We start from the raw sequence: 22,901 nt of genomic DNA, 5'->3' as shown, positions 1-22,901 counted from the left end.
ATGGGAATGAATAAATGGTTACCAAAAATCTTTAGAGACGACTATCAATTGACCTACGACGTAATAGGTTTCAAACGGAAGGTTCCATAAATTCGTAAACATGATCATGTCTTCAATATTTCAAATTTAGGATTTAGTATAAACTATATTCTTGTTGGCAATGGTGTATATTTTGTTGCACTGTGATATGCTGAAGCAAATAGGTAACAGAAAAAGGCTACGATAAAAAGTTACAAAACTCATCAGATGTGTTTAATCTAGTTACAAATTCTGCTATGAATGCCAGTGTGGTTAAACAGGGAATTCAGCAGCTGATAAATAATCTGTAACATATTGTCGAAGAAAGATTACAAATCAGCTGATGCAAATGGACTATTAAAAATCAGTTGATGCAAAAGAAAAATATGTGAGTACGAATTAAGTAGAGGAGAAAAACAAAAATGGTTTAAGTAGTGTAACCCTTGCATGCAAATGATTTAAAATAATAAACTCACGTAGCAGACAGGCAAGAATTTATATTTACTGCAACGGTTTTTAGACGGACTTTACTTGGGGCTCTTTTTCGTTTTGTTTAATGGTAGTGTTTACGCTTAGGATCAAAACTGCACACAAAAAAAACAGATACGCAAAGCAAAGTAATATAATCAGCTAATACATAAAGAATTCATTGAGCAGATTTCAAGCCAGCTTATTACACTGCTAATAATACTATGCAATGATGATGCTTTTTTAGCTGACACAAAAATCTAGTTGGCAATATATTTCATTCCTTGTTTAGCTCTGTCACCACCACAAGTTGCACTATCGGTAGATCCTCCGCCTCCTTCTCTTAAACCGTTAACAAAATGTGCCATGGTTTTACCGAGCTATAATATCCTTAGTTGTAAAAACAGTTGTTTTTATTACTCATATTTATTTAAATAATTGTTTTAATCTTTTACCTAATGGAACTATTCTCTAACTCTGATATGTATTATGTTAATATTTTTTTATGAAGTTATTTTTAAATTTTTTTAAGGTCTAACAATTTGTGCTGATTTTTTTCAGTATTATATTACATATGTTACAATTTATCTTTTCCTACTTGCATTTGCTTCCTTCTTGATATCCACCCGGCATCTGTTGTATATGTTGGTAATATATATCAAAAGATGATGTAACGGCTATTATGTTTTATCCAGCTACTTTCAGTACATCGTCATAACCACTTTATTCCAGTTCTTCTTCCAATGTATATAACCTAGAAGCTGGTTGAGTTCCAAATCTTTCATGACAGTCCTTTATTACATCATTTCTCATATTGCTCGCTATGCCAAGATTCATTTATGTTAATTATTCATTGCAATTCAAATTTCAATGGAATTTTTATTTATTAGCTTTGCTTAAACAGTAAGTTGTTGTAAACCTATATACATGTGGTGATACTTTCCACTTATGTCCACGTATGTTCTTCCTTTGTCCAACGTAATGTTCTGAGAAAATATTTTTGTTTCTCTTCCTTAGCTAATTAGCCCATATAATCTTGTTAGGTTTATTCTTTTGAGAAATCATATCTTTGCCAACATCCTGGTAATACAACTATGTTTTGTAATCATTAATTGACCACTGATTAATTTATATTGCTCTACTAATATCTTTTTTAAGTTCCTTTTACTGATCCACTACACATACACGAGTTTCAAATCCTTCATTAGATATGTTTCTGTGATCGGATTCTAATAAATTGTATCTTATAGGTAAATGTCATTACTATGAACTGGATGGTAAGTAAATTCCACTTCGACGGTATATGTCATTTCACACAGCTTAAATTGAACTAAGCCAGCTTGAAAATCGTGTGAGAAACAGTCGATACGACAATACAAAGATATGAATTAGAAGAATACAAGCAGGAATAAAATATCAGTATAGCAAATGGAACAAGCAAAGAAATCACACAAACAATTTAACAAGCAAAGAGTTGGTAAAAGGGACAGAGGTTAAATAGAGAAAACACACGATACTTGTATAAATGCTGAATCAACGTCATTGTCAGATATTAATACAGAAAATGACATATATGATTAGTAATAGGTTTCTAATTTATTACTGTATACAAACTACCGAGATAAGTAAAGAGAACATTACTTGACAAAAAATGGTATAGGATGTCAGTTTAATATTATTCAAGCAAACTTAAAAATATACGATTGAAACAAAATGGACAGATTAAAGTGAGAATTGCAAAAAAGTTCTAGGCAAGTTATGTTTAATTGTGAAAACGAAGTACTAACCGTAATTATTAATAAATGTGTACTGGATCATTGTAATACCTTGCAGTATTATCGCTTTTAATGGATACCATACAAGTTCACCATTAGAGGCAACATTTGAAAAATCTGTGTTTTACGATCAAACATTATAAAAGAACATTTTATAAAAAATATCGTTAAATCATTGATACATTAAAAGCAAGGGTTATAGTAATTCTCGATGCTTTGTATCATTTTTGCTGTCACAATAATCGGAATGATAAAATATTTCTGTGATACAACACTTAATTTTCTCGTACGTTCTTTGAAGCATCTAAAGACAATTGATACTTGCACTAACTTTAATTAATATACCCTAAATACCGTTGTTAAATACCATACAATATGCTCTACAAAGGTCGACAATTATATCTGATAATAGCCATAAGAACAGGACAAGGTCCTATTCTAGCAAGTGAAGTCGTGTGCTTTTATATTCAATGCTACGTTTAGTACTTTGTCTGTGGAAGCAGGTCCTCATTCGGACACATTTATTTAGTTGTTTTTCATCTTTATTGACGATCCTTCTTTTGCATCTAATACGATGTAATTGCGAAATATAACACAATGAATACATTTGCTTTCTCGGTTACAACTGTACGGAGCTAATCTCAATAACGATCGTCGAAAAATGTTACATTCGAGCATAAGCGATAACATACTGTTGCATGAAATAAAGGCTTATTAGTTAGAACATGGAGCAATGGTAACTACAGATATAACTTGTCAATCTTCACACACACACATACACACACATTGTTTAAGAGGCTAAATGAGCTGGAACATTACTGCTAGATGGATATCTCTGTTAATTTACAAAAAAGAGATAACTTCTACACAATGTGTGGCTGTGATGTCTACATAAGAAACAAAAGAGAAAGGAAGAAGAGTAAAAACTATAATGAAATAACTTTTAGACACACGAAGAGGATGATTCTCATATTTGAATTCTCTCATATCAGTACAATGTTCTTCAAATGCACATAACACTAGATGCATTTTTTCAATCGCCTGCTCAGTAGTAGCATATTCACCTACAATGCAAAATAACCATGTTCGAATCCAACTATGACTTTTTCAAAAATTGTATTTCTATTTAAGTCCTTTCTTTCTTTAAACTATGAAAAGACTTATGCTACTATGTTTACGTGCAAATTTACACAAACACAGCATAACATATACATATAGCAGTCAACATTATCATAAGAATCCGCTACTTCAGTATGTCAAACGGATTGGAGCATAACGTTAGAGACAATTACCTTCTTTTGAGTGATTAACATATTTATTTCATTATATTACATTTTTTGTATGAATCAGATTCTGATGATGATTTAATTCACTGCTGTACCAAACTGTAAGATTTGTGTACTTTTTTCTGGGGGTCGGGCGGGGTGGAAGGGGAAAGGTGAAAGTTCACTTTTAATTTGCATTAACATATCTATTTTTTCATTTAAGATAGCGCATTTAGTGTTGTTTCTGAAGTGCCAGTTTGTGAACAAACCTATAACAAACATACCTATAACAACAGAAGGAACTGAATGCATTTCTCTGAATTTTACATGCCTATATTTAGTGCAGCAAAAGTTGAATCAACGGCTGAATTTATCTTCATATATGTTAGCGTTTTAGTCAAAATGCACGCAAACGTTTTAGAGTTTTGTTTAGAATTTGTTCTGTTTAGCACTGTGATAAATTGTTCATTCATACTTAAAGTAGGCTTTAAATTCTACTCCGGTGTTAGGATGTTTCACTTTAAAAATTAATTCCGTGTCTCCGAATGTCATGGACGACTGAACTTTTTTTTCATATATTGATTCTCCGTCTGGCAAAGGAGCAGGCAATGTTCCAAGTAAACGACATGATGAATCGGTCACAAGTCGAGGAGACAAATCAGTAGAGATGTACAAAGAAAAGTCTAGTACTTTGCTCGATAAATCCGAAGGAAATCCTTGTTTAGAAATTGTATGGTCAACTCCCAAGGCTTCACCAATTTCTACATACTTTTCAAAAGTACCTCGGCATACAGCTTTTCCGTTTAAGATTTCTCGTTTCTCCGCTGGATGAATTTTGGGGTCGAATTTCGATACAGCAGAGGTTCCATACGTGAACCGTGCTATTCTTGTGGTTATTGATTTAGGGACATGCCCTAAAAGCACTGCGCCTTTCAGGATTGTAAGTCCTCCTTCATCAGGAATTATAATTTTCTCACGTCCGAAATTACTTTTGAATGCATCCTGAACCAGTTTACACTCAGAGAATCCGCCAACCAAGAGAATTGTGCTTACATTGTCCAAGGAAGGGTCGCACAACAACTTTCGAACATGATTTAATGTGTTGTTTATTGACTCATCAAAACTCTTTACCACAAGGCATGAATCGACTCTCAACTTTTCTCCTACCCAACAAACCTTACCATCAAAACCAGAATGCGAGATAGCGCTTTTTATGTCACCAACTTTTTCCTTAAACATCGAATATGGCATCCTAAAAGTAATCTTTCCGTCCATATTGCTCCTTATTGTCCTCTTCTTGGTCTCTAATTCTCTGAGGAGATCTATGTAATCCGACATCTCTCTTCTCGCAAATTCCGCAAGAAAGTCATGACCCACGATCTTGCCAATAAAGTCAAGGAAACTCTTGTCGACACACGTTCCTCCCCAAGGGCCACCGGATGCCTTGTGCAGTTCCCCCAAAGATCCATCTTGCTTAATTTCATGGACTGCAATGTCAACTGTTCCACCTAAAATTATACAAATATTGAAATACAAAAAAATGCTCATTTGAGATGGAGTTGAAGATTGACTGATATACAATAATTTGAAGTGGTTTCTTTTCAGCCTTATATAAGTAGCATTAATGATTCAAACAATTAGAGTTCCTCATAAAACGTGTGATTATTGCCAAAACGATTTGAAATTGAAACTTTTATATGGCAAAACTGACAATAGCGAAAATAGAAAATAGAACCTTTTAATATTTCTGAAGATATATTTAATTTTATACTTTTCTAGTCTTTTTATTTGCGGAAAAAGCGACACACAAGTACATTCTGCACATATTCTTATAACTGTTCAAATACTCGAATGAAGAAAACATACAGCGAGCTCGTATTTATATCAACAAAGCAATCATACATAGAAATAAGACAGTATTTCAAGTGACATGATTTTTCTTTCTTCCATGAATATTCATAATCTGATTTACTCTGTCCCTTACGACGACGAGTCTTCGTCTTATAACGAATTGTACTTCATTTATAGATTAACACACACACATACATACATACATACATACATACATACATGCATACAATCATACATATATACATACATACATACTACATACATACATAGATACATACATACATACATACATACATACATACATACATACATACATACATACACATATACATACATACATACATACATACATACATACATACATACATACATACATATGGGTGCTCTTCCGTCAATAAGACGAAGACCACATTAGTCATTCAATGTTTGAGGGATCGAAAGGTCGGCAGGTGCGCAGGGGGCGGAAGAGCCCTGAATATTCCATGGCAGTGTGGACAGGGGATTGCAGCAACGCAGATCGTTGGCTCACTGGTTCGGGCTTTCCTGGCCTACCTCTGTTGTTCTGCTGCGTCTGCCCTATTGTTCTGGCATTTTCCGATGGATGAGCGCCAAACGTCCCTGTCCTGAGCAGGCTGTTCCACGTGTAAGTGCTTATGCCAAAGTCCTTCAATGACTTGTTGAAAGTGTCCTTGTAGTGTTTCCTCTCGCGTCCTTTGGAGCGTTTTTTTTTTTTTTTTGTTCTTCTAGCTTGCCATAAAAGAGTATTTTCTGAAGTCGGTGGTATGGTATACGTGATACATAGCCTACCTATCGTAACTATGATTGTATCACGATGTAGTGGATACAGGGAAATTATCTCAGTATCCAGGATACTGTGTTACGCCGTGATGCTGAGGACACTTCTGAAGCAAGTTGTATAGAAGTAGTTCAACTTCTTCGCATGGCTCTGTTACAGTGCCCAGGTTTCGCAGGTACATATTAGTGTTGGGATTACTTGTTGAGGTTTCAAATGGTCTAACAAATCTGTATGTCATTAATAAAAGATTTTCTTTTCTTGGATGATAATTCATGCTTCTGTCAGACAATCCTCCAACATTTCCACTTGAATCGTCATTACACAATTATTGTGTTGTACTTAATCGATTCTACAACAATAACATTGTTTTATCTTCTTTTTAAGCCAACCGTCCCGAAGAAAGGATATAAAGTGTCTTTATTGTTCAGGTCATCGTACTCATACTGTTCATTTTTTCTTCTCTTTAATTACATTTTCTTCTTCGCCTCATAGATTGGGTGACCATGACTGCCGTGGTTACCGTTTTTGATCGTCAATGTCCATGGCTACTTGTTTGATGTGTAAATATGGCAAGAGTCTATGAACACTTCGGTGACTTTTGATTTCAAATGTTTTGCCTAATTCTACAAACAGGCCCGCATTCACTATGTTGTTCAGAGACTGAAGGAATTGTAATGATCTTATAGGGTTGAAATATCTCAAGTCACTGCCTTTTTCTTGAGTGAAGCTAAACGCCCCCATTGATAATATACTGAAATCGTTATAGTACGAAATGTCGTGTATACTCAAAAGCCGTACTGAACTGTTTGTGCCTTATGTGGTTTCAAATATTCAAGCAAAATATCAAGTAATTCTCCTGAACAAAATTAGGTTTAAAGGGTCGGGTATACAGCGACCTTCCATCTTGAGTGACTTATATCTAAGAAATTTTGTATAGTCGCAGTCGACAGGATTTGAATCAATAGCGCTATTGTTTTGTTGAATTGATGATTCCAGCCTCCATATTAAATATTTTGACAACTGCTCGTGGTATTGGTTATCTGAGGAGGGTCTGGTTGATCTTGTTTCATACTCTAGGTAAGACATCAACACATCGTACGTAGAGTGCAGCGTCTTTGGATGTGATTTTGTAATTAGCAATAACCATCAAATGATAAAACTTACTATTTCGATTTTGTAGGATATGCACATCAACTTCAACTGACTACTACTTGTCCTGCAACACATGTCCAAACGAAAATATTACATTTTGGTCTGCGTCATGATCAACAATTAAAACGTTATCGTTGAACTTGCCATCACAGAAACAACTAAGCGCATGTTCTTGGCTTCTTTTAAGTGATTCAGCAGATTTTTTTAGGTAAGCTCAGTTAGGATAAGCGTCCATGCTGACTAGTTTGTTGTTCAGGTAAAAATCCAATTTACTATATAAAGAATGCATGAACATGTTGACAATATATTGACGACTTTCATTTTTAAGTATGCTATGACTCTGTGGTCCTAAACTAAGTAACAGAAAAGAGTGTAAAACAAGGTTCGTTTAATGTATCAAATAATTTATTTCTCTGGAACAGAAAGTGAGAAATTAAATATAACTTATGGTATAGTGAATACAATTCTAAATAGTCATAATAGTTATATGACAAGACAAAAGTATCCAGTACTCCAATGAATTCCACTAGTGTTCTGAATGAAATCAAATCTATTGTGCTGATGTGTCAATAGTCTTGAATAGTCTGATACTCTTACAGTCTAAATGTATCGCAATAATATAATCCAAACTGTCGTGAAATGAATTCGCAGCAATTTCAACACAAATTCTTAATCCAGTCTTATCAGCAATTGTAACCACTATCTGAAATAAATAAATAAATAAAATGCTCTTAACTGAACGCAAGAAAATGACTCCACTAAAAACGATGTTTAAAACGAGAATAACTAATTCCCAAGCAAACATCCCTTATATGAAAACTGAGACGAAGTTTCAGAACCAGAACAAGGGTCAAATAATCAGTTCCAGAATATTCTACTAGTCAACAAGTTCAGTCCTTTAGCAGCTAACCAGGATTTCATAAATTAATTGTTTTACTTTCGACAGTGTAGGACTTTACAAGGCATGCAATCTTTGAAGAACAAAATACTTTACCACTCTTGCTACAGTGCTCAAAGTATGGCCTTTTTGTGGAGCTACTTATAACTCACTGTCAAGTTGTTTTTGAAAATGAAAATGACGATGTACATTGATTTCTGTAACTTTAACTCTTATGATCACGATTGTTGAAGTTGCTACAAAGGATTAAGAAAGAGCACACCACTAAAAGCACACAGTAAACTGATACAAAGTTGCTTATCACCTTATTTCAAACTGAAGCTTCTAATAACAGCTATAATCACAAAGCATGTTGCGAGGTGTTGCAGAAAAATAGGATTTCAGTTTTTGGGAAACGGTCTCTACACTGATCCACGCCACTATTGTGTTTTCTTCTGGAACTCTTGGAGGAATGAAGTAGAGAAAGAGGAGATGGTGTAAGTGTTTAAAGTCATCTTTATGAATTTCCATTTTAATGATAGAACATTTGTTAGGCTAAGACACAAAATTAAGTGGATATCCTTTCAAACGTACGTTCATTTCTTTGATACAACATTTTCCCATTTTGTGTGTTCTTTGGTCTATAATATTCTCCATATCGTGCAGGTCGCCGTTGTAACCGTTTAAGCAGTCAACCTTTCAATATTACCAATCGATAGACATGCGGTTTAGGTTAGAGGATGCGTCTAGTTAACACGAACTAGTTTTGTCCTTCAGTTTGATAAAAAGTGTGTGCTTTTTCCTATGCTAACCCAATTTCCCGTCCATCAAGGAAGGAGGAGGATGACGCCAAGAACTGTCATCTCCTCTGGGATTTCAAGCAAATCGACCAAATACTGCTACTCGTTTTTGGGAGTCGCATGTTCTGGCGCACATTCACTACTGTGATAGATATATTGATTGTTTTTTTTAGCCAGAATCGCAACACGTAGATTTATTTCAGAGTATGTTGACTTGTGCAATATTTCCACGTCATTTCTTTTGAGTTTCTTTGAAAAGATCAGGATGTTCATTCTCGAAAAAGATTAATGTGTAGTTGAACTATTTATTTTTGAAACTATTGATTGAAAGATTCTGAATATGTTTCCATGTATCATTGCAGATGGCGTCGAGCAGTTTATTTGAACAAGAATTTTAGACAAGCATTTTAATGCTCTCGCTAATGCAAAGCCTCTTTGGGAAGTCTGAGCGCACAATAGCATATAAAAATAAAATCAATAACGCATATATTAACCTCGACTATTCGGAAGTCAGTGGGAAACATTAATCAGACTTCCTGGAAATTGGTAATTAAGTAAACCAAATTCAGATGGTTTTCCCTTTGTGTTTTAATTTATGCTGCAACGCTTCCATTGTCCGACGAACATCGAGTGTAGATCATGAAACCTAAAAAACTGTGATAAGTTCACTTCTTTCTTTAATTACACTGGTCTACATCAAAAATGCTTACCAGCTAAATGTAGTCGAACTTTACTAATTCTGGGTCACCGAGAATGAAACTGATGCTTAAAATTATTGATTGGCTCTATTTTTAAAGATATAATACTGGGCCAGTATTTACGACCCCTGACTTGGGAATGGCAGAGGATAAGTGAGTTATAAAGGGAAGAGATCTCAGTTTAAATTAGAAATTATTAAAATACATCTTTGACTGGATCTCTGAATAAATCTATGACTGGGTTTGGACAGTACTTGCTATTAGCAAAAACAATGAATGATGAAATCTGAAGCTGGTATTGCGTCATACATGATATGAATTGCATCAAGTTATTCCTAGAGGTCATGGATGATGCAACCATGACTAAGCTTACATCACTCTGCTGAACACATTGCCATATATATACATTATTTGTCAGTGTTGGAGTTTCCAAACGGACACATTTCTTTTTACCCAAAGTGAATAAATATGCCTCGTATTTATGTGTGCAATGCAGATAACTTCTGCTATGTTTGTGGTGAAGTGACTTTTGCATCACAAAAGGGCAGTATTTTCCTTATGTTAAGCAATAATATCACCTGAAAAATTGGACATCAGGACAAAATGTGGGCTTTACACATATACTATTCAAGTTCCCATGAAGTGGATGTCCACATCATTTTAATCCAGGTTTTCGCATAGGGGCAGTCGCTTTGGTGAGACCGACATCATATTGCAAAGTCTGAGTTACTCAGTTGAAATGTAACTTTTCCCTTGTTTGGACGAATCTTTTGACAAAAAGTTGTGCGGAGGATGACGATGATAATGCTATGAGGCGTTGGGGGAGGATATATTGTTTATAGAACTGACGGCAGTCATGTTTAACCATTGTTTCTTATACAGAAACTCATATACACTTGACTATGGAGAATGGACAAGGCGACACCGAATATGTTTCAAAGGACGCATTCGTCCGAGATCTGGGTTGGAAAGATCCAAGAACTTTTTAGAACATGATTGTTCTACCTTTTACATTTGACTAGATTGAGCTATTCATTTCGGCAGCAGCAGCCTCAACAACTGAAGAATAGGACGACCAAGGAGACGGAGGTATAGCTTTAGAAACTTGTCCATATGGGAAGCATCTACGAAAGATTGGGAAACATGTTTCGTAAATTAGGTTTGACTGGCATATTCAATGAGAATGAAAACAAGAGTAGACTGCGGATCATTGCGTGACTCAAGACGTTGTTTCCCTGGTTATCTGTGCTTTCTAGCAGCATTGGGTCTCTTTCATGAGATATGTCTCAGTTCACCAAGTCTTCCCCGTTATCTTCTTGGCCTTCTTGGGAAATGATTTAGGGTGTTATATAAGTCACACCTCTCTTCTAAGGCATTTGTTTTTGTTTGGGGTGTTGGGCTTTTAGTCTTGGCAAGTGCATTTGATACATTGTTTCTTCGTCTGTTTTTGATGAGAAATGTCAACGAAAAACCCCAACACTGCTTAAGTCTTGTTTACAATGAATGCGAAAACACTTCTAGTCTTTTTCTCGTTGGATATATTACAGTGCACGAAACAGTTTGGTAGGATATTATGATAGAAAGAAGATTATTCGTATAATGTCATATATGCAGCTGGTCAATTCAGTGTTCTCTTATTTTAGATATAGGAAAGCGATGTGTAGATGACTGGAATCGCTTCGTGACTCAGATCATGAAACTAACCCATACGAAATGTCCAATAACGCAAGAAGGGTGGGTTTTAAATTAATAAATATATATGTGTCAAATAGGGGTCGCCGTCATAAGTTGAACCTATAGAAAATAATTGTGAGTGCGTTATTTCAGCTTGTGAGATAAACAATGACTCAGCACTTTTACTGTACGCGTGGGAATTATAACCAGATACCAGCTGATGAATGTGGTAACAGACCGGATACAGTCGGCATAGCCATCGAAGACCAAATACCTATGCATCGCTTCGTAGGATTCAGGCCACAACTGAAACACTATTCTTTGGCGCCTTTACCCAATTATTCAAGTCCGTCTATAGACAAAGCTTTGGGTGTGGGTCTTGTCAGATATTCTGGCATTTTAACCTTTAACGTATCCATCAGACCAGCAAAATGACGATAAACATTCAGGGCCACAACACGAATCTAACCTTCGTTAATTTATGATTCTATGCTCTATCATGAGGTAATTACGGCACGCTTTTTATCACTCTCGCTAGCGGTGTAAAACTTAGGCTGTTACGGATACAATACATATGAGGAACCTTAGAGTTCACTTCATAAGGTAGAAAACTTTGTATAACATTTGTTTGGATACACAGCATTACGTTTCAAAGATCACATAATCAAATATGCTTGTGTCGCGCAAGAATCTTCTTCGTCCCTCAACAAAATGATCTTGTTTTCCATGTAACAATCCCCTTTTATACTACAGCGCATACCAGTAGAGTAAAGCCTTGTGATATGGAAGTCGCAATTATTTCTAGTCAATAACCTTATGTGCATTCTCCAGTGGGTGAGTCTCCCCTTGATGATCTGCCAAATGTATAATCTTGTGTGGTTCTTACGGTTTGATCTGAATTTAATGCTTTTTTAATACTTTCAGTAGATCAATGTTGAAGACTTGACTGACACGATAGTTCAGTGTCAGTAGTGTTACTTTGCATTAGATGTTTTAGAAGTGGTTCCTTCTATTGCCGATTAACTAAATGTATTGGCTTTTATCCAGTGTTCTTGGCATCATTTATAGCTGAGCTAGACTACCCTATAAATTAGGGATTGCCATTAGTAAAATCTGATCTTTCTTCGTTCAGCTTGATGTGTTCTAATTAGAATCTTCGTGCATGTAATAACAGGTGAGATAGCAGCTCGCCTGTCATTTCAATGTGAGAACTTCGCTGACATATCCCAAAACAAATCTTTAAACTTCATCTGTTCCGTTGATACTGTTTCATCGTAGGAAGGTGTCAAAATCCATATACCGTATACAATTGTTTTACAGAGAAACAATTCCACACGTAACCGCGTTCCTATCAAAACCCACTTTTCGTCGCCTTGACAACAAAGTTGATATTAGTTCCACATTTCAGCACACTAATTACATAAGAAACCATCAGTTTTCCATTGTAATGATTAGTCAATATATGGCGTTACAAGTTCGTAGGCGGAAGCACCTTGCACCTGGTCAGTCCCTCGTATTGGCGAATATCTTGAACGTTGCTGTGTCAAAGGTTTGGGATGACGTGTGTCAACGCGAGCAGGTTTGCATAAACAAGAGTTCAACGAACACATATCGATACATTTCTTTTATTCCTCTAAAAACTATTATGCCTCATACAAGAACCGGTCTTATATATCTTATTTCTACACCGTTCCTGGCATGAAGCAGAGGCAAATACTTGGTCTAATGCAGACGACTTACTGATTTATATGATTTTTTTGACACACTAGTTAACCTGTTCTCGGGTATGATATTAGTTAAAATACAACAATTCACATTTTGGGACAATAACAGACACGTCCTTGAATGGATCGATAGCCCCATGCTTGCTTGAGAAATAACTTTTAAAATGATGCACATCAACGTCATACAATATCTATATGGACCACCAATATTTAAGGATTTCTTCCTCAAAGTCGAAGTCAAAAGGTTCCAAACAGAGGGCATGGTAGCATGCAATGAGAGCTTTGATTGTTCCTTGGCATATATCTCAGGTTTTGGTTTCGTGACTCCGGTCAATTAGAGTTACGATATGTAGATTTGCTTCGGTGAAGAAAATGATGACAATATCTTTTAGCAATTTCATTCATTCTATATGCTTTAGGCATTTTCCTCCAAGGCGGACATGATCGTTAAATTGTACGGTTACCACTTCCTTGTGAACGATATTGCTTCCTTTCGTGGTGACTTCTGGCCAATCCTTCATTTTTTCTTCTGAGCATTGCTTCAAAATAAATTGCCGTCGTATCCCGACAAATCGTGAACGATCAGTGTGGCGTATTGGTGACGTTTTCTTAACGATTGACCTCTTCACCATCCAAGAACAAACACCATAGTGCAAAAATGGAAATAAGAATTATACCAGCAAACTATCCTTTCGTGTTTATCATGGAGAACGATACAATTTGGACAGTTATAAAGAAACGTTCCTGAATACATTCATGACAAGCTTGACGAACAACAGAAAAAGTTGGCATGTGAATGCCAGTGCCTGGAGCACATTCAAAATCTGACTGACGAAATATGTACTCGAAAGAGATGATTTCCACGAATCATTTGGCAGAAACATTTGATAAGGATGGAATATCACTTCTTGAATTTTCTGTATCTTACGGCCTTCACACAGTCTCTTTTGAAATCATACTTCCCTCTGTTATGTGAGTTACTCTGTCAGTTTGGCAAAAAGTCTTCAAATTTGTGTCCCTTCTAATGCATTAGTTTTCTCGACAAATGGTCTAGCGACCACAAAATGGTGATATCGTGAAATTACAATTAAACTTTTCACCTTAGAAGATGTAATAGGAGTAAAAGATCGCAGAGTGGTTTAACAATACACTCCGCCCTACAAGATCGATCAAGTCGAATTATAATTGTATTCAAGTCCAGTTAACACCTATATAAAATAACAATATCACGAGACGACTAGATACTTTTAATTCTGTCACAAGCACTTCTTAAGCTATGCCAATATATATATATATATATATATATATATATATATATATATATATATATATATATATATATATATATATATATATATATATATATATATATATATATATATATATATATATATATATATATATATATATATATATATATATATATATATATATATATATATATATGTATATATGTATGTATATATATATATATATATATGTATATATATATATATATATATATATATATATATATATATATATATATATATATATATATATATATATATATATATATATATATATATATATATATATGTGTGTGTGTGTGTGTGTGTGTGTGTGTGCATGTCTGTATAAAAGACCGATTCATTTGCTTCTAAAAGCAATTTAACCGCGGTTCTTCAATGGTATGCTTTCTGGAGTCGCTATCAGGTCAGTGGAAATATAAATCCTGCCAACAGGCAGCCAGGTAGGCCGCCTTGGTGTGTCTCCGTGAAGAGCAGTTTATTCCTATATAGCCTCGGCAAGATATAATCTTTCATGTGTTAATATAGCACTAACACCACCAAACCAATTTCTCGGTTCACTCGCAACTGTCGTAATATAGGGGACTAAATGGATTCCTTTCTCCTCCAAATTTGAAAGGTCTGAGGCAAAGTAATGCCTTTTACCCATTGGTAAAGCATACAAATATCTAAAATATAGTGCAAAGTCACACTGTATTATATCCACCAACAAGTGAATTTCGAGTACAGGAATGATTTGAGGTTCGGGAAGACCAGGCAAATCGATTGACTTGGGACACGGTTACAATCTTGTTGACTACGAGTCTTTTGGAGGGAAAGCGAACCCCTCAGACCTATCACATTTTTCCATTTCTAGGCTTATGCCCTACTGTCAATATATTGTAACAAATACAGGTGACCCTCCACTGAGTCGACGTCTTAACAATAGTACACCATCGTTATTTTACAGCAAGTATCACCATAATGACTTTGACAGAAGACAGAATGCATGCTGATGTAGAAGTTTAATAAATAAGAATAATAGGAGTTGTCACATTATAATCAATAAATAACAACAACAACATAAATAGTGACAGCAACAGAAAAAAAGATGAAAATGTATTCACTACAAAGTTGGAATAGGGATAGAGTATTCAATTTATGTATTACTTGCCTCCCAAATCCACAACCATGTATCTCATTCCTGGACGAAATAGCTCTTGCATGGAGGATGGGCCCGGTTGATAGGTCTTCAACGACTCTATTCTCTGGCACCAAATGGATGCTGCCTCAGGCTCCAATGCAACAGAAAGTTGATCATTACTGATTTCGGCCTTTTGTAATAAAAATCAACAATTTATATTTGTCGAAAATAAAATATCAAAAGACAAAATTTATTGAATCATTAAAATCTGCCATATATGCAGTATTATGTATACCTACATTATGTGGATTATTTTAATGAATATAGTTTGTAAATTTTATTTAGTTAATGATATTTTAAATGCTAATATTTGTTTGTGAATGAGTTTGTACTCTTAGAAGAGGTATTATTTTGAATATAATGAGTGCATTCATTGATAATGTTAAAAGGTTGAATCCAGGTAAACATCACGTGATGTGAATGGAGGTCAAGCTTTTCTAAAGGCTAAGCTGTCCTAATGATTGCGGTCTAGATTATAAATGTGAGTCGCTATCTATCTCGCTTTTCAGTAATCCATATAGATTACATAGAATTAGGCATTTTTGTAGTGCCACCAGTCTTGGAAACTAATCAGTTATATTGATCGGAATTCATTTATTTAATTTATTCTTTTGTTGGAATTACAGTGCTCGAAATATTTCAGATTAATTGGAATAGTAGTAGCCACGGAAATACTTTGAATTTATTCAAAGACTATTTGGATATCTATAACTGTTACGGAATTACTGTGAAATCATTTAAAAGACATTTTGAATCATAGCGATTCTTCTGTACTGATGATAGATCATTACAATAGAGAACATCATTTGGATTATCTCTAGAACTCATTCAGATAACTCGATAACTCGATACTTCTGGAATTGATAGAACATTTAAGACTTTAGGATTTCATTTACAATACTGTAAGTTGTTTGTACCTTTCACTTTGCATTTTAGGGAAATAAAAATAATAGTTTCAAGCCAATGGTTTTCCTTCTTTATTTTTACATATTTTAATGCCAAAGAGGCGAAACAAGAGGATATTACTATTCTCATCATTACCAGCCTGCAAGGCGTGAGTTCTAGACAAAGTTGTTAAATACCCTTCGATTAGCTTTCTGTAGCAATAGCAACGAGGGAGTTTTGCTGAAATTAATTAATAAGTATTTAACGACAAGTCAGTCAAGTCAATCAAAATTCAGGAACAAAAAGGAACCATGTTAGAACAGTTTATATCGAGAGCCAGTGGAAGAAGGTGAGATGGAGAGATCATCGGGCAAACAGAATATATCATATGGTGAGTTGGAGAGATAAAAAGAGTAAAGTAAAAAAAGTAGAATGGCACAAAAAGAGTAAATAACACTTTTGATGTATTTTCTTTAAAACTACTTAGTTTAATATATAGAGCAGTTAGCTATGAATTATATATTTTGGCTCCATATTGAAGAAACAAAAAACAATTTCATTTATACATCCATCAGTGTGACCTGTAAAGGATACCGATAGTTGATTCTTTTTTTCTTCTTTTCTTTTAGATTGATGAATGTATGGCTCTTTGTCGGGTAATAATCTAGGAAATACATCACAATCTTGGAACAATATCTCAAGAATTTGCAATAAAGATATCGCAACATGACAAAACAGATTGTACGTTAATACTGTTTGTCGCCTTTCAAATATTATACCATTCACATAACATATTTAGGTGAGGTAAGAACTAAATTACACTTATCCGTGTCTACTTACTTTAATGTCTATCAGATGCAGGAATATGATTTATGAACGAAAACAAACATTAAAGCCACTGAAAGTTAAAAGAACAATTTTATGTGGAAAGTTATACAGTGATTTTCAAATGTTCAAGTCATGATTTTTGCGGTTTAGCGAAGGTGACGTAGGTACAGTATTTTGACAGTTTGTTACGGTTGTTTGCTTCTTTTTTGGTTTTTTATGGGGGAGAGGCGGGAACAAATTTGTCAATATAATAACAAGTGAGATGATCTGGAGTGCCTGTTTGCCATTTATATATATTGTGGGAGCTGAAAGACCAATATTACTGATTTTGATTCAAGTTTATAAGATGCAAAATAGCAACCAAGTAACTAGTCATGACATCAAGACATCCGACAAATATTGTTCATTGCTCGGCGTGAAGGCAGGGAGCATATGCATCCGGGAATATAACGCTGCCATTTTCAGATACGTGTACCCATAATCTGTATAAGGAAGGCCGCCTAACTGGAGGACGTGAAACACTGTGAAACCAGTGCAACACTTCGTTATTTGCTCAAAGTCGGTGCGAAGATAGCATGAGGTTTTTCCTTATAGCAGTTTCAGTTGGCTTAGAAACTAATCAATCGCAGACCGGTGCAAAATCAAATTGATATATTTCTAGTTTTGTACACCTCAATCCAAAGTCCATGGAGAAAGTACATAAATTACAAAGATTGTGTATGCATCATGAAGTGCAGGCTCATCCAATGTTTCACATAAATTTCAGCTATATGCTTTGCACAGTTTTCGACGTTGTGCTTTTTACTTCTTCCTTTGATTTGTTTAAATGTTCAAGCTATTTTATCAAGCAACACTCATTCCACGTGATAATAAACCCAGTAATTTATCCAGTGTCATTAATGTCCCTCTTTAACGTCGTCGTCCCTAGTGTCACGGAATTGTATAAATCCCTTTATTTATTAAATACACGTACTCAGGTTTCTTATTTGTGTACAATGATACCCGATGGTGATATATGTATATTGTACAATATTTTGAAACAGTGAGTTTGGTTCATCTTGTGCCGCACGTGCGAAGTGTTTCGATGGGAAAACCCGATATTCATCAAGCGCACAGACAATGTAGGGCTACATCGTCTGTGTATAAATACCTCACCGTAGGTCGAAATCATTACTACGGAAAAGTCTTGTCATTGAGCAGTCTACTTAAGGACTTGCACATCTTCAGCTGTAGAGCTGATCAGAGTTGACGGGATACCAGCTGTAGAGCTGACCACAGAAGTTGACCATAACAACTGTAAATCTGACCATAGCAGCCGTAGAGCTGACTGAACAGTGGCTTGCTGGTTGAGTAGCAGGTGATCGGATGTTGTGAACCGATTGGTGGGCGCTGACTGCTTGATTGACCCAGTGACTAAATAGTTTTTGGTGGATACCTGTAATGCTGACTGCGTGATTGACCAGTGTGGCTGGTAGCCAAGTATTCTAGTGACGGAGTGGTTTGTGTAACTCCAAACATGTATTCTTATAGCCGTGGGCTAATTTTGGGGTTTGTTATACCCAGTGTTTTCGGACTGTAAAGATATACTTTTATGATATCTGTCCCATTATTACATCATGTTACTATCTGAGCAAAGTACAACATTTGTCAGTATTTGAGTGAATATATCGTTATACTACATGAGTAAAGTACATCATGTTTACTATTTAAGTAAAATACTTTATTCTTTTCGTCCTGTGAAATTACTGTGAATCATTAACCTTTGTCATTGTACTATGTAAGGTCACTTACTTGTATTCACATTTAAGTTGCATTATTAGGTTTGTGCGGATTGTGTTAGTTTTGTTCAATATTTGGATCTTATACATTCAAATCGTTCATCAATAATCATTGTATTTGTGTCACTACCAAAGTGTTCTGTTATAAATTCGAAATCCAACCCGGTTCTCTTGTTACACCTAGTATCTGAAAATGAGTTTTGAATTTTAGGTCTTAATGCATTTGCAAATAATTGATATAGGTTTTATTTGCTGTCATCCAATGCTTCCGATCATTGTCAGATAAATATTTGTATACGTATCTTCTGGTATTCCCATGTCCAATATTAAATTTTCATTACTGTTATTTGTTCTTATTCGTGGCTTCTCACGCTTATTTCATTACCACCACCAAACCTCCTTTTCAAGGTGTTGGAATCATTTTAATCGTGTTAAAAAGGAGGGAAAAATCATTTTGTTTAATCATTTTGAAAATTCATACTATCATGCAATTAATAATGACAAATAATATGCTTTGCAGCAACTGTCATATTTTTGCTGTTCTTGTATTTACAAATATTTCCTGTTTTCTTAATTTAATTTCCTGCCAAATAATTTAACTCGTCGTCAAACAAGAGTGATTTTATTCAAGCTATTTCTTAAAATGTCCCATTAGTTATAGTAATTTATTATTTCGCGTTTATAACCTTCTATGTTACTTTTATCTTCTAAGGAATACTATTTTTTCAAATTGACTTTTCAACAATATTTTTAGTGTAAAACATTACAATCACAGACGTGGGCGAAAGTGATTTGGATCGTACATTTGATAATCATATTTATGATGAAGATCGCAGTGAGGAACAATATACAGGTATAATGATTGGCGAAACCTTTGTTCAGAAATTATTCAATGCAGTTATAAAAGCATCAGCAAGTATATACAACTTGACCTGACCAGTATAAACAAAATATTGCTCATAGTGTAAACATAAATAAAATACAACACAACATCACTAACCTATATTAAAACGTTAGCGAAAATTTGTTAATACAAATGTTTAGAAAAGTCAATACAAATTTCAACAGTGGTAGCGAAGATATACTGTTAGCATCTATGTAGCTTTATAAACACGTGGAAGTGACTTCCTCAGATGTTTGGGTTATACAAAGAAAAGGATGTAATACAGCAAGTGATATAACCACATAGATCGGATAAATGACAAAAAATATATTAAGCACCCATCTGTTGTTACTAATTCTCAGTAAGTATAGAATACATATTCAGATCATTATCAAAGGAACTGGGTATGTTCACTTTTGTCTGAATGTAGGATATTAGTTTTCACTTGCAATTTCCTAAACTTGCTGACAAATCTGAATGTTTTAGGGAGGAGACAGATCTACATCCTGGCTCTATTGGTGGACCTTACATTGTAATATAATGTTTTATTCTTAAATAACTTATTCATTCGTGCTTTAACATCTAAAGCAGAATCGGTCTTTTAGTTTTGTCAGTTTTTAATTTGTGTAGATTTATTTATTTCATTTATTCACTAGAAATACAACGTGCACAATAATATTCTTGGACTAAATCATTAATTTGAAATCATCGTGAATTCACACGAAGACATTTTGGATTATATTATTCTCATATATCAAACGAGTGTTAACATATTCCCACACTCCAGACCTCTGGCACTTTAAAACGTTGGAGACTACAGGCACATCGACACATTCAATATTGGAATTTATTTGGAACATCATTGCAGCTACATATGTCTGGACGTGTGATATAACTTTGAGGACTATTTGGGATGTGATTCAAAACAGTGTAAGTTCTTTATAAATTTTCACTTTATATGTTAGGAAAATAAATTATTTGTTGAGTTCGTCAAAAATTGTTGGCTTTCGCTTTTTTATGTTACCTAATTCAAGACCAAAGATTAGTAGTATATTGTAAACTCTAATGTGCACAAGGACTCATATTTTTCTTTATTTTTTTTAATTATGTTCCCTGATAGTATCCCGTGTACTGTCAGAAAACCGTTTGTAAACTGATTCAACGAAAGTGGAATAATTAATTGCATGACTTTTTCAAAACTGATATTTGTTGGTGAATCTATTGACGTGTCAAATATATTCTTCCAACTAATGCGGTAATGTTCTCTCTGTTGAATGAAAATGTTATATGGCAAAGAGTTGTAAGTATATTATATGTACCAGTGGCTATTAATTACTGAAACAGTCATCCTGATCTCAGCTTTTCTGGAATTGAATGTGCCTGCTCTTTAAATAATTTAAATGTTTCTTAAAGAAAACTTTTAGAATAATTTTAACGGATCGATTAAATAACTAAAGTCCTATTACAACAATTATGCCATGTATCACGTAAACTTCATCTTGTTTTTATTTTAACTTTAACGTAAAACATGTATAAACCAGCAAGTGGCTCACCTCAGGTTTATAGCAACATACCTGTCAGTCATATAAACAATTCTGGGAAGATAGACATGAAAACATTAAAACCAAATGAAGCATCAAATATATAAATTACGCAATACAGATTTATGCTAGTATAGATTCGAATGAGATATTAGATCATACGAATGAAATGCATAGTAATTTTAACAAATGATCTATTAAATTATTAAATGAAATTAAAAGAAAAACTTTAAAAAGGTTTAAGCAGCAGTCATCAAGAAGAAAGACATATTGGCAGATGATTTTATCCAGAAACAGAAAGACAAAGAATTAAAAGGTTATGCAAATGCTTTTGTAATTTAATCAGATATTTTATAACAAATATTTTGAGGCAATAAAATTTGTATTATTAAAGCGCAATATGCAAATCGCAAAACCGATAAAATGCGAAATATTTTGCACTCTAATGCACGTTAGCTAGCATATGCAGATAGTCCTTTAACAAATTTAGGGAAACTTTTAGAAAATATTAATTACATTGACTCGAAATTTACAGCAAAGTTACCATTAGGCAAATGGTTAAACATTTGTTTAAAGAAAAGGCATAACAATTGTCATGGGGTGTCAGTGATAACTCTTGGTAAATTTTGTAAAAGGTACAACAAGAGGCAGAGAAACAGGTGGTGCTAATACAGATACTGGTAACAGCAGTAATGGTATTGGTAATAATGTTTGCACATAGTCATTTACTGACAAAGTTGAAAGAGGTGCGCAAACTATTGCCAATTAATCGTTTGAGCTAGTTATAATAATGATAAACATTCATTGGTATTTTTGGAGTGTAATACTGCAATAACCTGGATTCTAAATTTAGATAGACAAGTTAGTTTAATATCTAATTGTTTATTCTACCATTAATTAACAGCTTCTATGCAACTGTAGCTAATGTTTTAATATTAGGAACTACAAGTATGCATAGAATAACGGCAAGAGGAGTAGAAAAGTAATACTCTATTTTGATAAATACAATAAAACGACTCCTAAAGAATAGTTGTCATTCTGGGTTTCCTTGAATGCCGTTCTCTATATTTTCGCTAATTGTTGCCGACTGTTTATTAGCTGGTGGCAGTGTATTAGTTACCAGGTCGGCATTTATGGCAGTAATTATTCCCAGATTATATGTATCTGATAACCTTTGAAATTTATGTATGCAATAGTAATGCCAGTTCTCATCACCATATCACCGGGCAACAAAAATGTACTATCACCGTCAATAGCATAGTTTAGTCTGAAATATAATGTTGAAATCTTTTTGAAGAGTTTTCATCCTAGTTATTTCTTTGCTAGCCTAAATTTTGTCTTCAATGTTTTTTTTATATAGTGTTTTGGAACAGTGGAAACTGACGCAAAATAGATGTTCTATGTAAAACCAGAAAG

At 34.4% G+C, this 22,901-nt stretch overlaps 1 protein-coding gene across 1 annotated transcript in view; it reads right to left on the bottom strand.

The window, feature by feature from the left end:
- Positions 1 to 3,991: 3,991 nt before the first annotated feature.
- LOC149790531 (heat shock 70 kDa protein 12B-like) overlaps positions 3,992 to 22,901 on the bottom strand; it is a 35,454-nt gene continuing 16,544 nt past the window's right edge. Inside the window, exons 5-6 of the mRNA XM_089973237.1 lie at positions 15,541 to 15,700; positions 3,992 to 5,034 (exon numbers count right to left, since the gene is read on the bottom strand). Coding sequence (XP_089829363.1) covers positions 3,992 to 5,034; positions 15,541 to 15,700 — 1,203 coding nt within the window. The remainder of the gene's footprint in view (positions 5,035 to 15,540; positions 15,701 to 22,901) is intronic.

This window comes from Sinohyriopsis cumingii, chromosome 10 (assembly GCF_028554795.1).
Source record: "Sinohyriopsis cumingii isolate HCF-2022 chromosome 10, ASM2855479v2, whole genome shotgun sequence".
Lineage (NCBI taxonomy): Eukaryota > Metazoa > Mollusca > Bivalvia > Unionida > Unionidae > Sinohyriopsis > Sinohyriopsis cumingii.
This window is presented reverse-complemented; position numbering and strand designations above follow the sequence as displayed.